Below are 22,294 nucleotides of genomic sequence, written 5' to 3' on the forward strand. Positions count from 1 at the left end.
GTTCAGTACTAACAGTTTTTGTTATAAAGTCTGACAGCAGCAGGAAGGAAAGACCTACGGAACCTTTCCTTCGCACATCGAGGGTGGATCAGTCTCTCACTGAAGCTGCTCTCCAGAGCAGAGAGAGTGTCCTGCAGGGGGTGACACTCATGGTCCAGCATAGATGTGAATCTAGCCAGGACCCTCCTGTCCCCCACCTCCTGCACCGAGTCCAGAGCACAGCCCAGGACGGAGCTGGACTTCTTGATGACTCTGTCCAGCCTCTTCCTCTCCCTCTCTGTGATGCTGCTGCTCCAGCAGGCCACACCGTACAGGAGGGCTGATGCCACCACAGAGTCGTAGAAGGTCTTCAGGAGTGGCCCTGTCACTCCAAAAGACCTGAGTCTCCTCAGGAGGTAGAGCCGACTCTGGCTCTTCCTGTACAGTGCGTCTGTGTTATGAGTCCAGTCCAGTTTGTGGTTCAGATGAACACCCAGGTACTTGTATGAGTCCACTCTCTCAATGTCCCGTCCCTGGATGTTCACTGGTGAGGGGGCAGTGGGGTGGCGTCTGCGGAAATCCACCACCATCTCCTTGGTCTTCCCCGCGTTGATGAGGAGGTGGTTCCGCTGACACCAGTCCACAAAGTCCTGCGCCAGTCCTCTGTATTCCGCGTCATCGTCGTTCGTGATGAGTCCGATGATGGCAGAGTCGTCAGAGAACTTCTGCAGGACACAGCTGTCCGTGTCATGTCTGAAGTCTGCAGTGTAAAGGGTGAAGAGAAAGGGCGCGAGGACAGTGCCCTGGGGCGCCCCCACACTGCAGGTCCGAGTGTCAGACACACAGTTCCGGGCTCTCACAAACTGGGGTCGGTCTGTGAGGTAGTCCAGGATCCACTCTGCCAGGTCATACTCCACACCAGCCGTCTCCAGCTTGTCCCTCAGGAGCAGCGGCTGGATGGTGTTGAAGGCACTGGAGAGATCGAAGAACAGGATCCTCACAGAGCTGCCAGGCTTTTCCAGGTGAGAGAGAGAGCGGTGCAGCAGGGAGATGACGGCGTCCTCCACTCCGATGCCAGACCGATATGCAAACTGCAGCGGGTCCATGGCTGAGCTCACGGTGGAGCGGAGGTGGTCCAGGACTAGCCGCTCCAGTGTCTTCATCAGGTGGGACGTGAGAGTCACTGGCCTGAAGCTGTTGAGGTCTTTGGGGCGCGGTGTCTTAGGCACAGGTACCAGACAGGAGGTCTTCCAGACCTGTGGTACCACCCTCAGCTTCAGGCTCATGTTGAAGACATGCTCCATAACTCCACACAGTTCATCTGCGCAGGACTTAAGGAGCCTGGGGCTGATGCCATCAGGTCCTGCTGCCTTCCTCACTTTAATCCTCTTCAGCTCACTCCTCACCTGTGCTGCTGTGACAGTCAGTGGTTGGCAGGGGGACCGTGTGCTGGGGGGATGGGTGAGTCCAGGCGAAGTGGGGAGCTGATGGTCCGGGGCAGATAAGCGAAGAGGAACAGATGCAGGGCATTGTCCAGCTGTGGAAGAGGGAGCATGCAGCTGTGCAGGGGGAGGGGCGGGTGACCGATCAAACCTCAAGAAGTGAGCATTTAAATCATTCACCCACTGTAGATCCCCCTCTGTCTGGGCAGGGGGGATTTTGAAGCCCGAGATGGTTTTCAGGCTCCTCCACACTCCCTGAATGTTCTTTTGCTGCAGCTGCTCCTCCATCCTCCTCTTGTAGCCGGCCTCAGCCTGCCTGATCTTCCTCCTCAGCTCCTTCTGCACAGTCCTCAGCTCCTCCTTGTTCCCTGACCTGAAGGCTCTCTTCTTCTCCTTCAGCAGAGCCTTCAGTTCACGGTTAATCCATGGCTTGTTGTTTGGAAAACACCGCACCGTCCGGGAGGGAACAATGTTCTCAAAACAGAAGTTGATGTAGTCCGTGATGCACTCTGTGATGGTGTTGATGTCCTCCCCATGTGGGTCATAAAGCTCAGTCCAGACAGTGGTGCTGAAGCAGTCCCTCAGAGCCTCCTCGCTCTCAGCAGACCACATCCTCACCTCACGGGACACCACAGGCTGCCTGCGCACGATGGGTTCATACACAGGCCTCAGATGTACAAGGTTGTGGTCCGAGCTGCCCAGGGGAGGGAGGGGGGAAGAGGAATAAGCCTCCTTGGTGTTGGCAAAAAACAAGTCCAATGTTCTATTCTCTCTGGTGGGGCAGGTAACATACTGGGTGTATGTTGGTAGGACAGAAGAGGGAGAAGCGTGGTTAAAGTCACCAGAGATGAGGAAGAGAGCCTGTGGATGCTGTGTTTGTAGCCTACAAGTGCAGGAGAGCAGTGCTTCACAAGCATTTTCAGCATTGGCAGACGGGGTCACATAGACTGCGATTAAAATCACATGTGAGAACTCCCGGGGCAGATAGTATGGCCTCATGCCAATAGCCAATAGTTCAATATCCTTGTTACATAGCTGCTCCCTCACTGTGCAGTGTTCGGGTTTGGACCAGCTCGTGTTCACATACACCGCCAGACCGCCTCCTCTTTTCTTCCCGGATTCTCTAGTTCTGTCCGCCCGCAGCAGATGAAAATTGTCCAAACCTACAATAGAGTCTGGCATTTCTGCTGTTAACCAGGTCTCTGTGAAAATCAAGACGCTGCTGTCCCTATAAATCCTCTGGGACCGCATGAGGCTCGCTATTTCCGTCATTTTATTTTGAAGGGACCTCACGTTACCCATGACTACGGCGGGAACCGACTTCCTGTTTTCTCCTCTCTTCTCTCGGAGTTTACGTCCAGCCCGTCTGCCTCGTTGCGTTTTCCTTAGGATGTCCGCCGGGATAACGTGACGATCTCCGGGTAAGACGACAGTTCTCCGCAGTTTCATGAGTTCCTCCTTTGTGTAAACGCGGTACGGCACCGGGCGGGGGGCGGGGCCGGAGCCGGGGGACTCAGAGCCAAGACACATCGCAACGACACGACGAAAACACTCAATCCAGCCGAATAAAGTCAAAACAAGTTAATTTAAAGCGATTCCAGTGCGTGGCCCGATCGTTCGTGAAGTTCCTCTTTCATATAAACGTGTATATAAACGTGTACCGACGACACGCCGTACTTTAGCGCGGCCGGAGGGCGCGGGGGGGGGGCTGGTGGGCTCACTCGGAGCTAGCTCACGTCACAACAACACAACGAACGCAACGAAAAACGCTCAAATCCAGCCGAAAAAAGTCAAAAACAGTTGAATTAAAAAACTATTCCAGCGCGTGTCCCTATCGTACAGTAAAATAGTTAAAATATACTAATTATATTTACAAAATATAGGAGATAAAGCACAATAAGTGTGACAAAGAAGAGAGAGCGTTTACACCGGGCTGCCAGCTGTACCAGCGCCTTATGACGTACATCAAGATGCCTGCGTCACAGAAATGTAAAACGTTAACCTCTGAAAATGTCATTGTGTCAGCAAATATTAGTCTAATGTATAAAATTGTTCACAATCTGACGCCGCCACGTTTAAAAGAGGTCGTGTGATGAGGCAGGACTTAGGACCACTAGAGGAGACTGAGACTGAACCCTAGATCCACCACATTTGGACAGAAGCTTATTCCCCATCTCTGTGAGATGTTAAGAGCCTTTAGAACGTCCCTCACAGCTTCTGTCAAAGCAGCAGGACCTTCAACCGCTAGGGAGTGATGCACTCTGGGACATTTTAGATTCAACCTTCAGCTGTGGCTTAAAGATAATCAGCAGCGTAGTCATTAGTGAACTCTCTGTAAGAATTATGTAGTGTAAATGCTTCAATTTGTAGTTGGATTGCTGATGAGGGGCTCCCCCTGCTGGTGATTGGTTGTTGGTCTTTTTTACTTTTTAAAATTGTATTTTAAATAATACATGGGCCATTTTATTTGACGGATTACCTTAACCTGCTGTCACGTTGCCTCTGCCCAGGGACGACAGATAAAAAGGAGCTTGTAGCGATCTCTGGTCCGTGCAATGTATTTTATTGCGCAATTTCCCTATCAAATGAATACATGACCTGGGCATTGAATGGAAAGTTCCACAGTATGGCATTGAATTTATCTATCTTACATGTTTTTTTTTGTATTACTTTTGTTTTTATTGCATTCTTACATTGAGAGAAACTATTTGGATACTAAGAAACAGTCTCAATGATCAAAAATAGTCTCACAATTTTGATACTACCAGAATAACAAAATAATAGTGTTTTTTTACTAGAAACAGTTGTCATGTTTTACTTTATTATTTTTTTCTATACTAGTTTTAATATCTGTTTTTTAATACTTTTGACAACAGTATTATCGAGTGGTCGCCTCTCCACAAACCCGAGATCTGGAGGTGTACAGGTTTAATGCCAAATCGTACACTAGCCTCTTTACCGCAGTGTGAACATAGCCTTAAAATGACAGCACATTTGGCATAACAACTCGCTTTATATTGAACTAATCCAGCTGTGAAAAGTATGCACTCCTCCTGCCAAGTTCCCAAAATGCACCAAGACGATTAATTACACAACAGCGCAAAAAAGCATTTTGGGTCAGACTATATTTCCGACTCCATCTCCCTCGGCGCCGTGCTCTTGAAAAGCCCACGTCAACGCCAACGTCTAAGTTTTCTGTCATGTTTCTGTTTTCCCACCTTCCTGACTTTGTAGAACCGAGCAGGAATGAAAAGACTGAATATCATAATAATAGCAGAGGGTGCGATTGATCAAAACAACAGACCCATAACTACTGACTATGTGAAGGATGTAAGTACAGCGGGCGACACGTGTGTGCTCCCATCTTTTTTATTTTATGACCAGCTGCCAAGCTTTTTGGATCCGCCTGTTTACCACCTCTACTGCTGCCCCCTATTGGTGTGGCTGTTGGTTCTTGTTGCTGTGTTTCTTGGAATGCACTGGCAAAACACCCTGGGTAGTTTGTGAGTAAAAAAACGAAACCAAAACCACATCGCTTTCACCACTTCTGCTATACTAAACGTCACGATAATTGTTAGTAAGAAAAAGCATTTGATTAAAAAGAGACGGGGATCACATTTAGCTACTAAACAGAGACTTGCACCATAGCAGAAGTTGTATTTCTCTTCTAGTTGTAGCGTAGCGGCTTCAGTGTCGGGGCTAACATGACTGAAAAGTTAGAAAGGCTTGCTTGTGCTTTGCCGTTTCCCCTTTATTCCCCTGCTTTTGTCCTAACTGTTCAATAACTTGTCAACACTTTGTTTCTATTATTTTTGAGTCATTTGTCATGTTGTGTTCATTTGTTTTCTAGACCCTTTAAAATGCTTTGACGTGAGCATGTTCAAAATTCTAAAGTGGGAGCAAGAGGAGGCAAAATGAAGTGGAACATAACACATTTTCAAAGTACCGTATTTTCCGGACTATACGTCGTACCAGCCAAAACATTCTTAATAGAGAAGAAAAAACATACATAAGTCGCACTGGCGTATGAAATGTGGTTGCAAGTGTGAAAATAACAAATAATATCACAAATAAGTCGCTCCGGAGTATAAGTATAAAGTCGTATAAGTATCTAAGTATAAGTCGCACCCCGGCCAAAACGATGAAAAAAGTGCGACTTATAGTCCAGAAAATACGGTATTTTTTCCGCAACAATAAAGGATTATACCTCTCATTTTAAGCTTTACACTTCATAATTTTGTCCTGCTTTGAGGGCCAGTTTTGTCCTGATGCAGACCTGGTTTGGTCCTGTTCTAGTCCAGGTTTAGTTCCAGTCGAGTCCTGGTTTTGAAGGAATTATGACCAAAAACGAGCAACGATTTGAAATTCCAGTGAAGAAATGTTAGTTTAGTTATTATTACAAGCAATAGAACAAAAAAAAAGTACCACTATATAGTTGTCCATCATTTGTTGGCCAAGTACAGTAAACGTTTTGTAGATAAAATGAATGTAGGATAAAAATGCGTCCATATTTGTCCATTTTACCCTAAAAACCAGGATCTTGCCTTCATCTAAAGTGTCTATTTAATCTCTTTAACCAACAAATCACGTGAAATACAACTGTACATGTATTCAAACCATATTTGCCAACCTCCCTTTTAATTTTTCATAATTTGTAGCAATCTGATGCGACACGCGTTTTGAAGTCACATTATGTTCCACTTGCCTTTTGCCTCCGTTCTCCTCCGTTACAGAATTTAAATTGAATCGTTTGCAAACATTTTAAGGGTCTACAGTGTGAGTTTGCTGCATGAATGGATGTGCATGTGTAAGAGAAAGTAACATTGATGTAGATGTAACCCATGTGTCTTTGCGTTTCACTAGCTTGTTGTCAAGAACTTGGGTTTTGACACAAGAGTTACAATCCTAGGACACGTGCAGCGAGGAGGGACGCCGTCTGCTTTCGACCGCATCCTGGTGGGTACAAACTCATAAACTCATAAAGTATTTGTCTCATGATGTATCGCGTCAGTTTAGGGATCACATACCGTATTTTCCGGACTATAAGTCGCACTGGTGTATAAGTCGCACCAGCCAAAAAATGCATAATAGAGAAGAAAAAAACATATTTAAGTTGCACTGGAGTATGAAATGCAGTTGCAAGTGTGAAAATAACAAATAAAATCACATAAGTCGCTCCAGAGTACTTATATTATAAGTAAGTCGCACCCTGGCCAAAACTATGAAAAAGTTGCAGCTTATACAGTATTAATCAACTAAGTGGTAATTGTTCTGTCGATTTGTGGTTATTTAGGCATTTATAGAACTCTAATAATATTATAGAATGATGGCAATGAGCAATAACTAAGAGTGTTAATTGGAAAATGTAATTGGTGACCAAATATGTGTAAAATATTAGCGTGCAGAAAAAAAACTTTACAAATACTTGTGTTGATGTAAACACAGATGTAATAATCAAGTCTTTGCAGCTACAGGAACCGATTCCCCTGAGTTCCTTTAAGTCTCTATTTAAAAAAGTTGAAGTGAAATGTGCAGTTGTTCTTGTTTTAGACATTTTACAAATCTTTAAATAGATTTGTTACGTCTTCTGTTTTACTGTTGCGTCTTCTGTTTTACTGTTGCCGACTGCCTGCCAAGCTGCCTCTTGGCCAGGTCTCCCACGAAAAAGATTTGATCTCAAAGGAAAATAAAAAGGTTATATACATAATAGTAATAACCACTTAGTATGCATTTCCTGCAGATGTCAGCCTTTTAGTAAGTGCATGAGGTCCAGGTGAGTGCAGAAATCTAAGAACGTTAGATAATGCTTCTGTGTCAGAGATTTACCCGCCCTCTGGTCTAAGCTGTTCTAAATTGATTGCTGGCACACGCCACCAAACGAAAGGCTCCCTTAACCTTCCCATAAAATGATTTGGCCTTTCAAAATGTCAGATTACAGAAATACCAGGCCATCTACTCTCCCAGCGATTAGAGCTAAATATGACAGTTATGTAACAGAATGTGTGCACTTGTTGAGTATAGTTCTTATAATATTTATAATATTAAAAACACTTAATGAGCTATACTGTGATATGAAATATGGTACTTCCTGAGGCCAAAGAGAGAGGAAAGCTGTAGCCTGAAGCCGGGTCTGCTCCACTCTGAGCTCTGCACTGTGCGGTTTCTACCAGGGATATTGGACATTCATTTTTCTGTAGTTTGATAAGATTTGAGCTGTAGAGTTGAATACAAAGCTTCTATGACTTTGTATGGTCTCTAACTAACCACTGGTATGTTTTCTTTAGGATAGGGCTTTTAGATAAAGGGTTGACTGTTGATTATTTTGTCATTGGCATGAAATAGTTTCAATATTATTGCTTATATTTTCTGTAAAAATGTATCTTACTTTCAAACTAAATACAATTATTCACGGTTAATTAAACTAGTTGTCCTAGTTGTTGATGGTATGTTTTTGTTCCAGGCCAGTCGAATGGGTGTGGAGGCCGTTCTTGCCCTGTTGGAGACCACGGCCAACACTCCGGCCTGTGTGGTGTCTCTGTCGGGGAACCAGTCTGTGCGGCTGCCCCTCATGGAGTGTGTGCAGATGGTGAGGCTGACACAGGACAACACATAACACTATCTCATCTCATCTGGACACACGCTCACTCAAGAGTCATTCTCACTCTGAGTAAGCCCCGCCCACGGGGCGGAGCCTCCTGATAATAGCCTGTCCCGTTTATCTATTTCTTTGCATTGTTTTAAGTTTCCCCTGAAACTAATCTTCTTTGTTTACCCTAACAGCCCTATGACGGGCTGTAAAAAAATCCTATTCTCCTATCCTATAATTTAAATCATCACTGAGTACCTTTTTTACCAAAAAAATGAAAAATGTATACAAATATTTACAAATCAAATATTCACACTAATGAGAGCGGTGGAATGAAAGGGAGTTAGAAGCTGGGACATTGTTGACTTACATTCACAGATTGTTGAGCCTGAAGTGGCGCCAATGTCCACAAGAACTGCATTTACACAGAAAAGAGTTAATGATTGTTTGAAATATTTGGCACATGTTGGCACTGAGCAGCGCAGTGAGGTAAAGTTACCTCATCACACACTGACCTTTGTGTAGATGAATGAAACACTTTACGTCGATGTAAAATAACTGGTAATTGTGTATAATTCAACAGGCAAAATATGTTTGAGAAGGACTAGAATGAAGGCAAAAGGAATTTAAGGGAAATATCTTTATTGTTTTTGTCAGACTCAAGCGGTGCAAAAGGCCATGGACGAGAAACGGTTTGAAGATGCAGTGAAGCTTCGAGGAAGGTGAGTCCAACTAATGATCCTAGTGTGATATCTCTATCCATGGGTTTCAGACTGATGTAAAACTAGGGCCGTTGTCATAGCAATATATTATCTCATTTGAATGAAAGCTTCACAATACTGGTCAGATGTGCCGAATTTTATGCACGAATCCGGGCAAAAAGTCATCAAAAGAGCCGTGGAACATCCCACTTATCACACTTAAGTGTCAGAAAACCTTTGAAAGAACGCTTTGTTTAGCATTTAGAATCTTCAAATCTCCATTTTCTTAACATTCTCTGGGATGTGATGACACGATCCTTATCTCTGTAAGTCTTTCAGATCACGAAGCTTCTAACTTATAATGGTAATTTACAAACAAGCCCCGTGTTGCTTGGAAATAGGAATACGATCAAATTACGCTCTGCTCGCTAAAAAGAAAGCAGATCGTGTTCTCTTCTATTGCACCCGTTGACACCACTCGGCAGCATAACCAGAGGAAGTTCATCTCTGTTTTGCACTTTAGGTTCGTAATAATGACTTGTCAGACTTGGCGTATTACTGGGAGCTAATTGTCTTTAAAACGTTGTCTTTGCAGGAGTTTCGAGAACAACTTGAAGACGTACAAACTGCTGGCTCATCGTAAACCAGAGTCGGAGCTGCCGGTGGTGAGTGTGGCCTTCAACACAAAGAAAAACAACTTCAACCGTTTTGACTCCAAACCGTCCTCCCCCCTCACTCCCTGTGCGTGTGGGCGTTTACTCTGCGAACGAGACGTCATCGAATCGTTCAGTTTTTCAAATCTGCCTGGTCACGATGACTCTGTATCCAACGAGACGCCGTGACTCAGGGTTTTGTGTGTTGTTTTTTTTTCCACACAAGAGATCTCAAAATAAACCTCGGCCATTTCCTGTAAATGAAAGCTCAAGATCAATGCGGATGCAAAAATACAAAATAATGACCGTACAATAGTGAGCTGAATATGCTAAAATGTAATAAAATAGTTTTGCTGCGGTCAATAAACACGTTCAGATCGTCCTGATTTATTCGCCGTGATGAGTTCATAGGAGCAATTCACAACTTTCAGAGGCGTTTTGTAAAGCGGCACGCTAGCGACAACGAGCGGCATGCTAACGACAACGAGCAACATGCTAATGGTGCATGTCCTGTTTTGCGGAGGATAAAACGCTTCATAAATCGGTCTCATTTTAACCCCAAGAGCAGCTTTACAATATACCGTATTCTCCGCACTATAAGTCGCACCTTTTTTCATAGTTTTGGCCGGGGTGCTCTACTCCGGAGCGACTTATGTGATAATGTTATTTTCACACTGGCATTTCATACTCAGTGCAACTTATGTTTTTTTCTTCTTTATTATGCATTTTTTGGCTGGTGCGACTTATACTCCGGAAAATACGGTAAAACTGTACTGGGGCCAGATTAAATGTACTTTATAACACATAGAAATCGAAAGCGGCTCTTTTTAATATTTGACTCGCACCCATCTCTCATTACACAATTCATTGGTTTTTAATCTAAACTGTCTTCCTCCCTATATATTTTTAAATAATTGGATGCAACGTTAATGATCATTACATTTTAATAGCCTCGACTCTTCATTCAAATTCAAATTAAATATCTGGTTTGAAATGAATTAGTGTTGAGAGAATGATCTGTACCTGCTTTTTCTTGGTGGATTCATTATTGTAGCACATTTATTGCACATGTTAATCTTCCTTTTGTCAATTATTCAGGCTAATGTTTATGCAAATCTTGACTGCCCCGTGTAATATAATTGGCGTCGTGTTAGCAGAAAGATGAGTGTGTTTCTAAACTGGTCTCCGTGACGATGGTGTTGACCTGGATTCTGATCAGGTTTCTGAAGAAGAAAAAGTGGTGCTGAACAACTCTTATTACAAAATATTACAGTAATCATGTTAATTAAGGGAACTAATAGTCAGAAAAAGTAATAATTTAAGTTTGTATACATATTTCTTAAACATTCTATTGAAAGAACACAAATAAATACTCTTATGACATCTTTTATACATTATTATTCAGTTTTATAGTATGTTCCATGTATAAACAAATATACTTCAGGTACATTATCCTTGTACCCAGCACTACACAGTAATTTAAAGCTAATCAACTGTTTTTGGACAATTATATGCCTTGTAAACACCTGCTTATCTTGTAGACGCAGAACGACCACACATTAGGGCTGTAATCTAAAGAAATTATGGGTCAAATAAAGATTTTAATTCAATTAGTTGGATTAAAGAATGTTAGGCATTAGGAGAAGGTCTCTGATGATGTGATTTGACCATATTTAACAAAAAGGACACTGGAAAATACTGGTGAATCTCGTATTTGTTTGTAAAAAGACAAAAAGGAAAATCACAATTCAGTCTCAAAACGTCAGATAACTCGCTCCACTTTCACTGTACTCCTTTTATAATCTCAAAAATAAGTTATTTGGTTGACAAATACAAATTTCGGTCTTCGTATTAATCAACTAAACAACCAAATACAGCCCTGCGACACAGAACTAATGTCCGTAAATGAAATTAAAGTAAAACCAAATGTCAAATGTGCCATTTCTCGTGCATTTTATTTATTTGCGTCTTTCGCTCCGAACTGTGAAGAGATCATTCACGCCGTAACAAACCAACCTGCCTAAATTGATTGGAGATGCTTATGTCTCGCCTCTCGTGCGTTTATACTCTAATAAATGTCTCTGGAGTGCCCGTTGGAATAAATGTAATTACAAATCCATCTAAAAAGGCTCTAATTGGATTGCCGCTGTAAAATGGATTCAGGTTAATGAACGGTTTGTATCTGCCGTTCTGGCTCGTGTCGGCGACTTGCTTATTGGCCGTGACAGTTCGCCGTGTGGAGCAGGTGTTGTTTTGTTCCACGCGGCGGAGGGAGGCGTTCAGCCCCGGAGCGCCGTCTGTCTGCCGACGCTCCGAACAGGCTCGGCTACTAATGTACTTACCATAGATTCAATCACGTTAGTCTGGAAACGAATACAACACGCAGACAAATACAAGGCTTGAATGTCTGAATACCGTTTGTCAGTAAAAGAGACGGAGCAACACACAACTCGCACAGTTTTAAAGCCAAGAGAGGTTTTTTTAAATGACTGTTGTGATAAATGGTGCAGTTAAATAGAGGAATGTATTGCATTTTATCTATTTGTATTTGATATGCACATTAAGTGGTTTGGATGAAGCTAAAACTAAAAGGTGAAACTGTCAAAATCAACCTTGTGTCTAAGTTTAGACATCTCAAACGCTGGTGGCTGATGTGCAGAGGCAGAGTGAGACTTCATGTTGTGCTTCTGATCTAAAGGTTTTTGTAAAAGCCTTTGTCATCTCAGCGTGAAGCCGTAACAGACCAGGCAGTATCGAGACACCACAAATTTTATGAAATGAAGAAAATTTACTTTTTTGGATGCCAAAATTAAAATAAGACCCATGTCATATGTCACTGCGATGACAGAAACCTCCCCATGTTATTCCAATGGGGAAATCGCCAAATCTCTGAAATGTGAACATGCTTCCACTCTCACCCTGGTAACCTGAACTCAAATGCAACTTAAAGAATGAGCCAAACCTAAATTCTTGTTACATAAAACAGAAAGTGTCCTTTTTAAACAGGAAAGCCTTAAAAATGACAAGGAAGGCAGGTAAATAACTCGGGTGAATACTTCTTTTATTGACAACTAAAATGTCATCCAAAACTGGGGAAAATCTCAACAGAAATTCAACACTGGGAACAACAGGAAGTAATGTAGACTCAGATTACAAATACAAAGGCAGAAGACCAGATATAATTGCAGCGCTTTGTGCTAGATTGTTGACCAGAGGACCATATGTAGGTGACCGTGGGACGATCAGGGAATGAGAGGCAGCTGTGGAGAGCAGGGAAACGAGAGAGGAAGCAAAAGATGGACTGGATCGGGCTGAAAAATGGAACTGGACTGACGTTAAACAAAAGGGCAAAGGCAGAACTGTGACATACACTTTATACTCATACTAACTCCTCCTCCTCGTCTTCAGGAGTGGACCATCAAAAGTTATTTCTTTTGCGCCGCAGCCACAAACTTTTCCCAAAATATTGAAATTTTCAGTACACAATAATGCCCCTATTTTTAAAGCAAAGCGATAGCGCCACAGATTTCTTGCATCGCGTGGCGGTGGCGCGGCGCGGCGCAGGCGTGGTGGAGGCGTGGCGAGGGCCGACCATTGCCACCTGCGCCTATATTTATTATTATCATTATTGATTGTGAGGTTTTGTTCATGTCTTCTTCTGTCCACACAGAGTAACTTCAACGTGGCGGTGCTGAACGTGGGCGCTCCGGCGGCGGGCATGAACGCAGCCGTGCGCTCGGCCGTCAGGGTGGGCATCTCTGAAGGACACAAGATGTTTGCGGTCAGCGATGGATTTGAAGGATTCAGCAAGGGACAGGTGCGCACAGACTCCAGTATCTTTTCACATAATGATAGAGTAATGGGCCAAATATTTCACCAAACTGGAACAGAACACTTTTAGACGCCAGGCCAACGCCACAAGAGCTAGTTACACCTGCAAGTGGCAATAAGAGGCCTTAAGCCACTAAACCGGCTGATGTATATTTACCGTATTTTCCGGACTATAAGTCGCACCGGAGTATAAGACGCACCAGCCAAAAAATGCATAATAGAGAAGAAAAAAAGTATTTAAGTTGCACTGGAGTATGAAATGTGGTTGCAAGTGTGAAAGTCGCTCCAGAGTATAAGTATATAAGTATAAATATAAGTATAAGTCGCACGCACCCCAGCCAAAACTATGAAAAAAGGTGCAACTTATAGTCTGGAAAATACGGTACCTTAGTATGTGACCAGTGACCGCACATATTCAACATGAAATACAATATCTAACAAATCATAGTTAATTGGGATTCTAAAGTATCTATTTTGATTTGTGAAATAATCAAGTCATTTAATCACATTTCAAGAGTGTAATTAATCTGATCAGATTTTTTGAATTGATTGACATGACTCATAATAATCAGTTTAATAACACCCGATTCTGTAATTAGAAAAAAAGTGATTAGTAGCCTGGTCCATCTGCTCAGAGACCAAACGATATGAAATGTTTCCCGCTGATTAAAGCTGTTGCTGGTTTGTTCTCCTCTGGCCTGCTCAGCTAGAGATTATAGATCATAAATAAGAAGCTTGAGGGTTGAATACTGCATTTCTATCTGACTATTGTTCATTTTAATGTGCTTTTGTCTGTTGTATATTAATTATGGATCTATGACACCGATGTATTATGATTTTATATTATATTTAGACATTTTAAATTACAAAAATCCACCGACATCCGCTGTTTCCCACCTGCCCCTTTACTGCCCATAAACATCATCACAACAAAGTACTACAGGGCGCGGCAGAATCCTACGTTTATCACTATTTAAGAAAAAACAAGCAGATCTAATCATTATCTGGGCGTGTATTTGGTATGGGGAAAATGGCGATTTCTGTATAAATGGCTTCTTGATTGTATTTTCTCATTCATGCGTGTGTGAGCAAACTAAATATAAGCTAAATGCAACTTTGAGTGGGTTAATGAGAAAGAAAACAATTATAATTTGGTTGAAAGCTCTTACAAAGTCGATTTTGCAAATGTCGTCTTCAAAATGCCTGCTTTTCTTCCCTTGTCCATTCAAAACGTTCTGCCGTATCTGTGCTGTACAAAGTGTTCCAATCCCTCGTGCGGTTACGTGATCGGTCTTTAATATCAGGGGCTGGTAAAATGTCCACTGGGGCCGCTGCCAAAATCAGGCTGTGCCCAGTGACCCGCAGCAGATGAGTCCTGCAGCAGTAATGGATTTCTAAAGTGGGCCGCTCTCTGACAAAGGATCACAGGCAAAATAAACAAAAAAAGACACAAAAACGGCCTCTTTCAAGTACAATTCTGGCACGGTTTTCTGTACTTCTGATAATGGGAGCGGCAGTGGCTAAGGGGGCAAAGTTACACCCAATAACGTGGCTGGTTGAAGAAATGGAAGAAAAAATAAATAATGAACGCAGTTATTTTGTTGTTATTATTATTATTATTATCTATGTATGTATTTTTTATTTTTTTATTTGAATGTTTTTTTATTATCTTTTTTTTTGTATGTTTGTGTTTGCTAAATGTGTTTTCTAATTCATCAAAATTGTTTGTTTTTCTTTTCAGATTAAGGAGATTAAGTGGTCTGATGTCGGTGGATGGACAGGTCAAGGTGGATCATTACTGGGAACTAAAAGGTACAAACTACATATATTTTCTTACATAAAATAATTGCCTAATAGATGGATCAGGAAAAAAAACATTCAGCTTCGGAAACTGTTGTAAAGTCTGTTGATCTTTGTAAACTACGATCCTCTGTTTCTCCAGAACGCTCCCGGCAAAACATGTTGAAAAAATTGCACAACAAATGAGACAGCACAATATCAGTGCGCTGCTAGTTATCGGCGGCTTCGAGGTACGTATTCACTTTATTTTGCGGTGAAATAAACGAATAAACCACTAACATCATCGAATTGAACATACTATTGAATTTACTGGTACATGCAGTTCACAGTTCCTCTTACAATACAATAATGCCAGTTTAGTGTGAACAATTTATTTTAATGGATTATCACCTGACAGTTTTGACGTCTTCCGTTTTGGTGACGTGATCTCGCCGTGACGCGTCTTCTCAGCTCTATACACAGTAGAAAAACGGCATCATTTCGGCCCGACTTCTTCAGAACAGTTTCCCAAGTGTGTGAGAGTGAATACGCCCCCCTCGTCCCGGTTTATGGGGGACGGAACAGCATTGAGACCGAGGACAAGACTATAAACCGAGACGAAGGGGCCTTTGTTAGTGTCACACACCTCGCACTGCAGATGGCGCTGTCGAGCTGCTTTTAAAGGCAGAAAGACTGCAGCGTATATCAGAAAAATTAAGAAATGACCACTCTGAAGGCAGTCAAAACTATCAGGTAAATACATGTTTAGAAGATCAACTGAACCTCAAATTGTCCACAGATATTTTACAATAATAAATGTGTTGTAGACATTTAGATATGTTAGATATGTTAGGGCTGCACGGCATTAGGAAACATCAAATCGTGAAGGGGATTCGTAATCTCATTGAATACCATAAACCGTAAATAAAGCAACTTACACATTATTGAACGTTATTGGACTGTGCAGCCCTTTTTAAACCAGTACATTCCGACCACGCCTGCCTTTTCCTAGCCATTTCACGCAGCCCCGTTAGCGGCTCACACTTTTGACTCTCTGTAGTAGTACTATGTGTGTGCGAGGCTGTGTATGTGTTTTTCAAAGTGTCGTCGTAGTGGAGTGGTACCTGTCTGTTTCGCCGCTGTCCGTTGTGATAGAACTGGCTCCTCCCTTGGCACCTTCACTTTTTGCCTTTCCTTTTTTTTGTGGCAAGTAGCACCTGTTCACCCGCCTCTCACCTGTCCCACCCTCCCGCCCGCCCGCCCGCCCACCCCGCCGTCCAGCGAGTCCGCCGACTTAACCCCCGGCTCTGCTCTTAGGCCTTGCTGTCCCTGCTGGAGTTACAAGCGGCGCGCGGCCGATATGACGAGTTCTGTGTCCCTATGGTCATGGTCCCAGCCACTGTGTCCAACAATGTGCCGGGGTCAGACCTCAGCATTGGGGCAGACACGGCCCTGAACGCCATCACGACTGTAAGTGATGGGAGACGACATGCTAACGGAGCTACCGGTGTGGAATGCTAGCATGTGGATATGAGTGAAGCGGCAAACGTTCACTGTAGCACGACGGGAGGAGACGAGACGAGAGGAGAAACGGCTATTGTAGTTTAGATTTTAGGCGATTTTGGTGGCATGGATTGGGAAGTAGAGGCCAGATTTATTGATTAACCACAACATATTCAACAGAGAAACAAAGAAAAAATAGTCTAGGGATGCAACGGTACGGTTTCCTCTGGATTCGATGCATATCTCGATTCCCGATCCCAATTTAAATACGTTTTAGGGCTAAAAAAGAACAAAAAATGAATGTTTCCTCTATTATTTTCATGCTAATTATCAATAAACCTAACATTTTATTTGATTACACAGTTTTCTCTGTTCAGATATGGCAAAATTACACAGTACTGGACGATTCGATGTCATATTGAGTATCGTTGCATCCCTACTATTCACTAAGTGTGAGCAATAAGACATGGAATAGAGTCTAAATCTGTGTCGATGCCACTGCAGAGATGGTCAATACAGTAGAAACCCTTTAAAAGTTTATATAAATAAATCTGCTATAAATTCTGGAATGGAGGCAAAAGTAAAGTGGAACGTAATGTGATTTCAATCGAGAAGTTGGGTCAGAATATAAGTCATTGTGACAAATTTAGGTGGCTACGTGTCAGCACGGTTTGAAAACATTGACAGGTATATTTTATGTTATTTATTAAATAGGTGACGGTTCACACGTTAAGCATTTTAAAAAAATGTACTGGACAATAGCTCACAGATAGTTAACCGCACATTTGTCTTAAGATTTACAACACCATTCACCAAAAAATACAGTTTGAAGCAAGAAAGCTAACATTTCTACACTGGAAATTCGATAGTTTAGCTTATTTTTTAATAGAAACTCGATAACAATTACACATGACTTAATTTTTCACAAAGTGGTCTCCATTCAGGAATTTTGAACGTGGCATTTTGAGCATTTTAAGGCATCGGAGTCACCAAATGTCACCAAAATAGTCACCAAATGTCACCTAAATAGTCCAAATGCCGCAAATACAAAATGCCCCACCTTTAGCGTAGCAGCCAGCTCCCTCTCGCTCTCTTCTGCATGAGGTAAGTGGAGTGAGTGAAACATGGAGGCATGCTGTGTGCCGCACGATGTTTGCTCTGCCTGCTCCTCCAGTGTGCGCCGTCATTCATGCCTCGGTCCTGACCACGAGCGGCATGTGGTCGTGTGCGCTCGGTCAAGCAGTAGATGCAGGTGCTTTTCATCCGGTCGTAGTCGAGAGTCCGGGAAAAGAGTCGGGGGGTCCTGACTGCTTTGTGTGGGATTCACGCGCGTTGTTGGGATTTTGTGACTCCCTAAACCCGCCCGTTTTATCAAGTCCTCATTTCAACGCAACGTACTTGAAGAGGATGATTAGGAACCGCAAAACGACGATCTATGCGGTACGTGAAGATGTTGTGCGTTGGTGTTGGGCTGCTAAGAGTTCGATCACACTTAGGCCAGGACTAGAACACGACCGAAACCAGCTCTACATCAAGGCCAAACTCATTTAGAAAGGTTGTTTTATACGTTGCTTGCCCGTTCAATTTGTCTGCATATATTATTTCTTTATTTGTCTGTCTTCACTTCACACCCGTGGACAAATCGACAAGGAAAATGATGTGACGACGCCATCATCAAACACAAGTCTATCCCGTTTTGTTGGATGAACATGGCAGCAAAATTGCCCGAAAACCACCACGACAAATGGAAATCGCGGTAATTCTGACGTCATCGCCATATTTGCGATCATTTTTGCGTGACTGTCCACATGAATCAACGACTTTGCCATCCTTTTTTCACAACTACCACCGTATTTAGAGCTGCAACTACTCGTAACATATTCCATTCGCTTTTGAAACAGGTTTTTATCATAAAGACTGCACCGTTATTAAGACAGAATGAGACGAGAAGGAGATATTTTTTGTGATTTTTAATTAAAATACTGTCAATAGGCCTCCTACTGGCATATTTTAGCTTAAACTTATTGCATTTTATAGCAAACATCTCCAATCCAAATGAGAAATAATAGTGTGACTTGACAACTTGTAGAAAAATAGCGATTACTGACGAGTCCACTACTAAAATGATCATTAGTTGCAGCCCTACTTTCTTTAATACTCTTAAAGACACAAACCAAGCCACCTCCATTTCATTTCACTTTACTCCTTTCCCTCCTCTTCTTCACCGTTCCTCCAAACCTTCTTCTCTTTCACACGAACGTCTCACCCTCCACGTCTTCCTCCCTCGCACTCTCGTCTGCCAAAAGGGAAGCCATCGCCGCTATCACACGGAACGAGCCGGAAAGGCAGGATACGCTCTCGCTGACGCGCGGAGAGAGGCGTTCAGGCTGCGCTTTCCCGTGCGGCGCTCTAACATGCGGTTTTGTTGTCCCGCGGCCGCTCCAGGCCCTCGAGTGTCTGCTGCAGCTGTACGAGGCCCGGGCGGCGTTTGAGGAGTTTTGCGTGCCCATGTGCATGATCCCCGCCACCATAAGTAACAATGTCCCGGGCACTGACCTGAGCATTGGGGCAGACACGGCCCTCAATGCCATCGTGGAGGTAAGGCGTTTCACAGGGAAAGTGGCGTAGGATCGAAGGTATCGGTAATAATACTATATGTACTGTATGTAACGTCCGGATTGGCCTTTTTACCTGTGATGTTCTACTGTGTGGCATTAAAGTAGCATTTTGTTTAGCAGCATTAAGCGAAACTAAACGTGTACCACATAAAATCGCTTCGAGGTCAGTAAGCGCAACCAGAATTAATCCATATATAAGGCCTGGATTATAAGGCGCACTGTTCTATTTTTTCTGTTTTTCTATCTTTTTTTTATTTTAGTCCTATTTTAGTTTTTATTTTAGTCTTGTTTTGTTTTTATTTTAGTCCTATTTTAGATTTTATTTAAGTGTTTTTTGTTTTGTGTCAATGGTCTATTTTTGATGCAAATTATACTATACTTTGCTGAATATATACACACAATTTACAGTTAAGTCAGATAGAAGGCAAAAACTATATGTGCAAATAACAATGTTACAAAATGAATTACCCACGTTGGAAAGTGAGAAGAATGACTTTAATCACTTTCAATATTCTAAAACGTAAACAAAGACTGAATTCATAACTAACAGTTGAATAGATGAACAATTCGGGCTCGGTAACTACTTAATAAAAGAATAAAGGTTATTATAAACTTCACTGAGACTGAATCATTCTCAATCTCATTCTAAATTAAGTATTTGTCATACTTAAGGATTATAAAAGTGTGGTTAATAAAAACACAGTTCTTCACAACGTTCTTACCGTTAGCTCACCTCTTCACAGATCTGACCTGTAACTTGCCGTGACCTCTGAGTTTAATGCCATACAGTGGAACATTCTCACCAAAGCAATAGCGTATCGATTAAGAAACCCTCACAACGATTATAGCTTTCAATGACAACAGCACTTAGCTTTGCCCAACGCTTAAATAACATCGAATTGTTATAGTTTTGTGAATTTGTGAAGCTATAAACATGTTATAAATGATGTTATATTTGCTGTACAAACTGTTTGAAAGTCGTAAAGGGCAAATTGAATCTCTTCAGCCATTTAACTCGCATGTTCCACATTGTTCGACGATTGCCTGGTGATAAACGATCGAACAGTGAGTAATCGAGTGTTTCCTGAACTCGTGTGCGTCTCTGTGCGTCCGAACGGCCCGTGTTGCATAGTTACCGCGTGCACGACTGCCTGGAAACGAGCGAAACCGTTGAATGCGCTTTCTCTTAACATTTCCACGTGTGATTTTGATGCGTTACGAGTGTCTTTCACGCCCCAGACCTGCGACCGCATCAAGCAGTCGGCCAGCGGGACCAAGCGGCGCGTGTTCATCATCGAGACCATGGGCGGTTACTGCGGTTACCTGGCCAGCGTGGGGGGTCTGGCCTCCGGGGCGGATGCAGCTTACATCTATGAGGAGCCCTTCGACATCAAAGACCTGCAGGTGAGTTTCTGCTGTAAAAAAAAAAAGTCGTTTGGGGCAGGTAATATTGGCAAAAATCTGTATCTTGAAAACATTTTTGAACAATCTGTCAGAAATTAGCTTAAATATTGCACAAAATATGAATAAACCATGAAATGAACCACAGAAATATCACTTTATTCTCTTGTATACGTTTTGGTCTCTGTTTAAGTTCAGTTTCAATTGTAGATGATACGTTTAATATTCTAATTTTGCGTATCTCCAAAACGACAATTGTAATATTATTCATTTTTGAATATATCTACATTATGGGTCAATATGGATAAAAAAAAAGTGGAACAACAATTAGTTATTGCCCGTATTGGCTCAGAACATGAAATTATAATGCTAACATTGACTACAGTATTTATTTTTATTAAATGGGTTAAATAATACAGAACAAAATAACTAAAATATCAGTCAAACTATGTACAAATGCTAAATGTAAATGAAGGTCACTACCCACTTCTGTATATTACACTTACAGAATTCAGATAAGAAATCACAAACATATTATGGACATTATGGACTAAAAGGAATCAACATTTAAAACATTACTTGTTTTCTTAGTTGAACTTTAACTGGATATGTATAAAAGTTAAAACATGGCTGCAATGTTGGTCTGCTGCCGCTAGATGGCGTTTGCCTCTCACTGCTGCTTCTATGACACGTGCAGCGCCATCTGCTGGTGATTCTCAGTAACTCTTCTGTTCATTTGTTTTTCCTACAGGCAAATGTTGAGCACTTGACAGAGAAAATGAAGACCAGCATTCAGAGAGGTCTTGTTCTGAGGTAAACTCATCACGCAGCAAGAAACCAACACTTTAAACACTCATTTTTGCTTTTAAATATTATTATGACTCACTTTAATTTAGTTATTATTTTTTTATGTACTTAAAATGAAATTGTGACACATTTTTCTGATACACAGCTTCCATATGTTTACATTGGATCCTAAAACATTTATTATATGTCCATTTTAGATAGTAGATAATAAAGATAAATATTTGCCACGCTTCATATACAGTTTTGAGAGTTTTCTTTTCTTTTCTAACCGTCTGTGCAGGAACGAGAACTCGAACGACAACTACACGACAGACTTCATCTACCAGCTGTACAGCGAGGAGGGCCGGGGCGTGTTCGACTGCAGGAAGAACGTGCTGGGACACATGCAGCAGGTGGGGCCCCGCTCCAAACAGGAGGATTACGGCTTTTAAACAGCGCTTTTAATTACCACCGTAGAACTAACCGAGTTTAATGAAGCGTTTACCTCCTCTCCTTATTTGTACTTACCGACCTGACAGGATTATTGGCTTGTGTTTTGGCCGTGAGCGCGTCCGCGGGTTAATGCAGGTGGAAATAGATCAAACACGAGCGTGATTGTGGGGAGAGGAAGCAACTGCACATGTATTAGTAAATCAATGAATGCTAAATGTTAGGGTTATAGTTGAGTAAAGGACTAAAAACCTGCTTCATTGGTCGAACAAAAACTTTCAGAGCTCTTCTTTTTAAAGTATTTCGATGATCTGACCCAAAGTGCACTTCACAACGACATTCTCAAGAAGAATTAGTAAACATGATATTTGTTGGTAAAAAGGGAGATGAAACCCTCAAAACACTGACACAAAATGGAGGAACTTTATTTTTTGTTACAGTTCTCACGTTGTTGTCAGGTCATGGTAAAGGTCAGGGACTTGTTATAGTGTTAAGTTCAGAGGGTTATGGTCATTATTATGGCCTGAGTTTGAGCTTCTGGTTAAGATTTGGACCAGGATGAAAG

At 42.2% G+C, this 22,294-nt stretch overlaps 1 protein-coding gene across 5 annotated transcripts in view; it reads left to right on the top strand.

The window, feature by feature from the left end:
- Positions 1-22,294, top strand: part of pfkpa (phosphofructokinase, platelet a) — a 49,068-nt gene that overhangs the window by 19,880 nt on the left and 6,894 nt on the right. Inside the window, exons 8-20 of one of the 5 annotated variants that reach the window (XM_072450501.1) lie at positions 4,656-4,751; positions 6,285-6,377; positions 7,882-8,007; positions 8,665-8,729; positions 9,304-9,373; positions 13,032-13,178; positions 14,934-15,004; positions 15,135-15,222; positions 16,289-16,441; positions 18,920-19,072; positions 20,332-20,496; positions 21,245-21,306; positions 21,581-21,692. In XM_072450501.1, the coding sequence (XP_072306602.1) occupies positions 4,656-4,751; positions 6,285-6,377; positions 7,882-8,007; positions 8,665-8,729; positions 9,304-9,373; positions 13,032-13,178; positions 14,934-15,004; positions 15,135-15,222; positions 16,289-16,441; positions 18,920-19,072; positions 20,332-20,496; positions 21,245-21,306; positions 21,581-21,692 (1,401 nt within the window). The remainder of the gene's footprint in view (positions 1-4,655; positions 4,752-6,284; positions 6,378-7,881; positions 8,008-8,664; positions 8,730-9,303; positions 9,374-13,031; positions 13,179-14,933; positions 15,005-15,134; positions 15,223-16,288; positions 16,442-18,919; positions 19,073-20,331; positions 20,497-21,244; positions 21,307-21,580; positions 21,693-22,294) is intronic. The other 4 variants (XM_072450498.1, XM_072450500.1, XM_072450499.1 and 1 more) reach the window with 4 other exon arrangements.

This window comes from Eucyclogobius newberryi, unplaced genomic scaffold (assembly GCF_026437365.1).
Source record: "Eucyclogobius newberryi isolate DKJ021-1_F unplaced genomic scaffold, fEucNew1.0.hap1 SCAF_18, whole genome shotgun sequence".
In the NCBI taxonomy this organism is placed as follows: domain Eukaryota; kingdom Metazoa; phylum Chordata; class Actinopteri; order Gobiiformes; family Gobiidae; genus Eucyclogobius; species Eucyclogobius newberryi.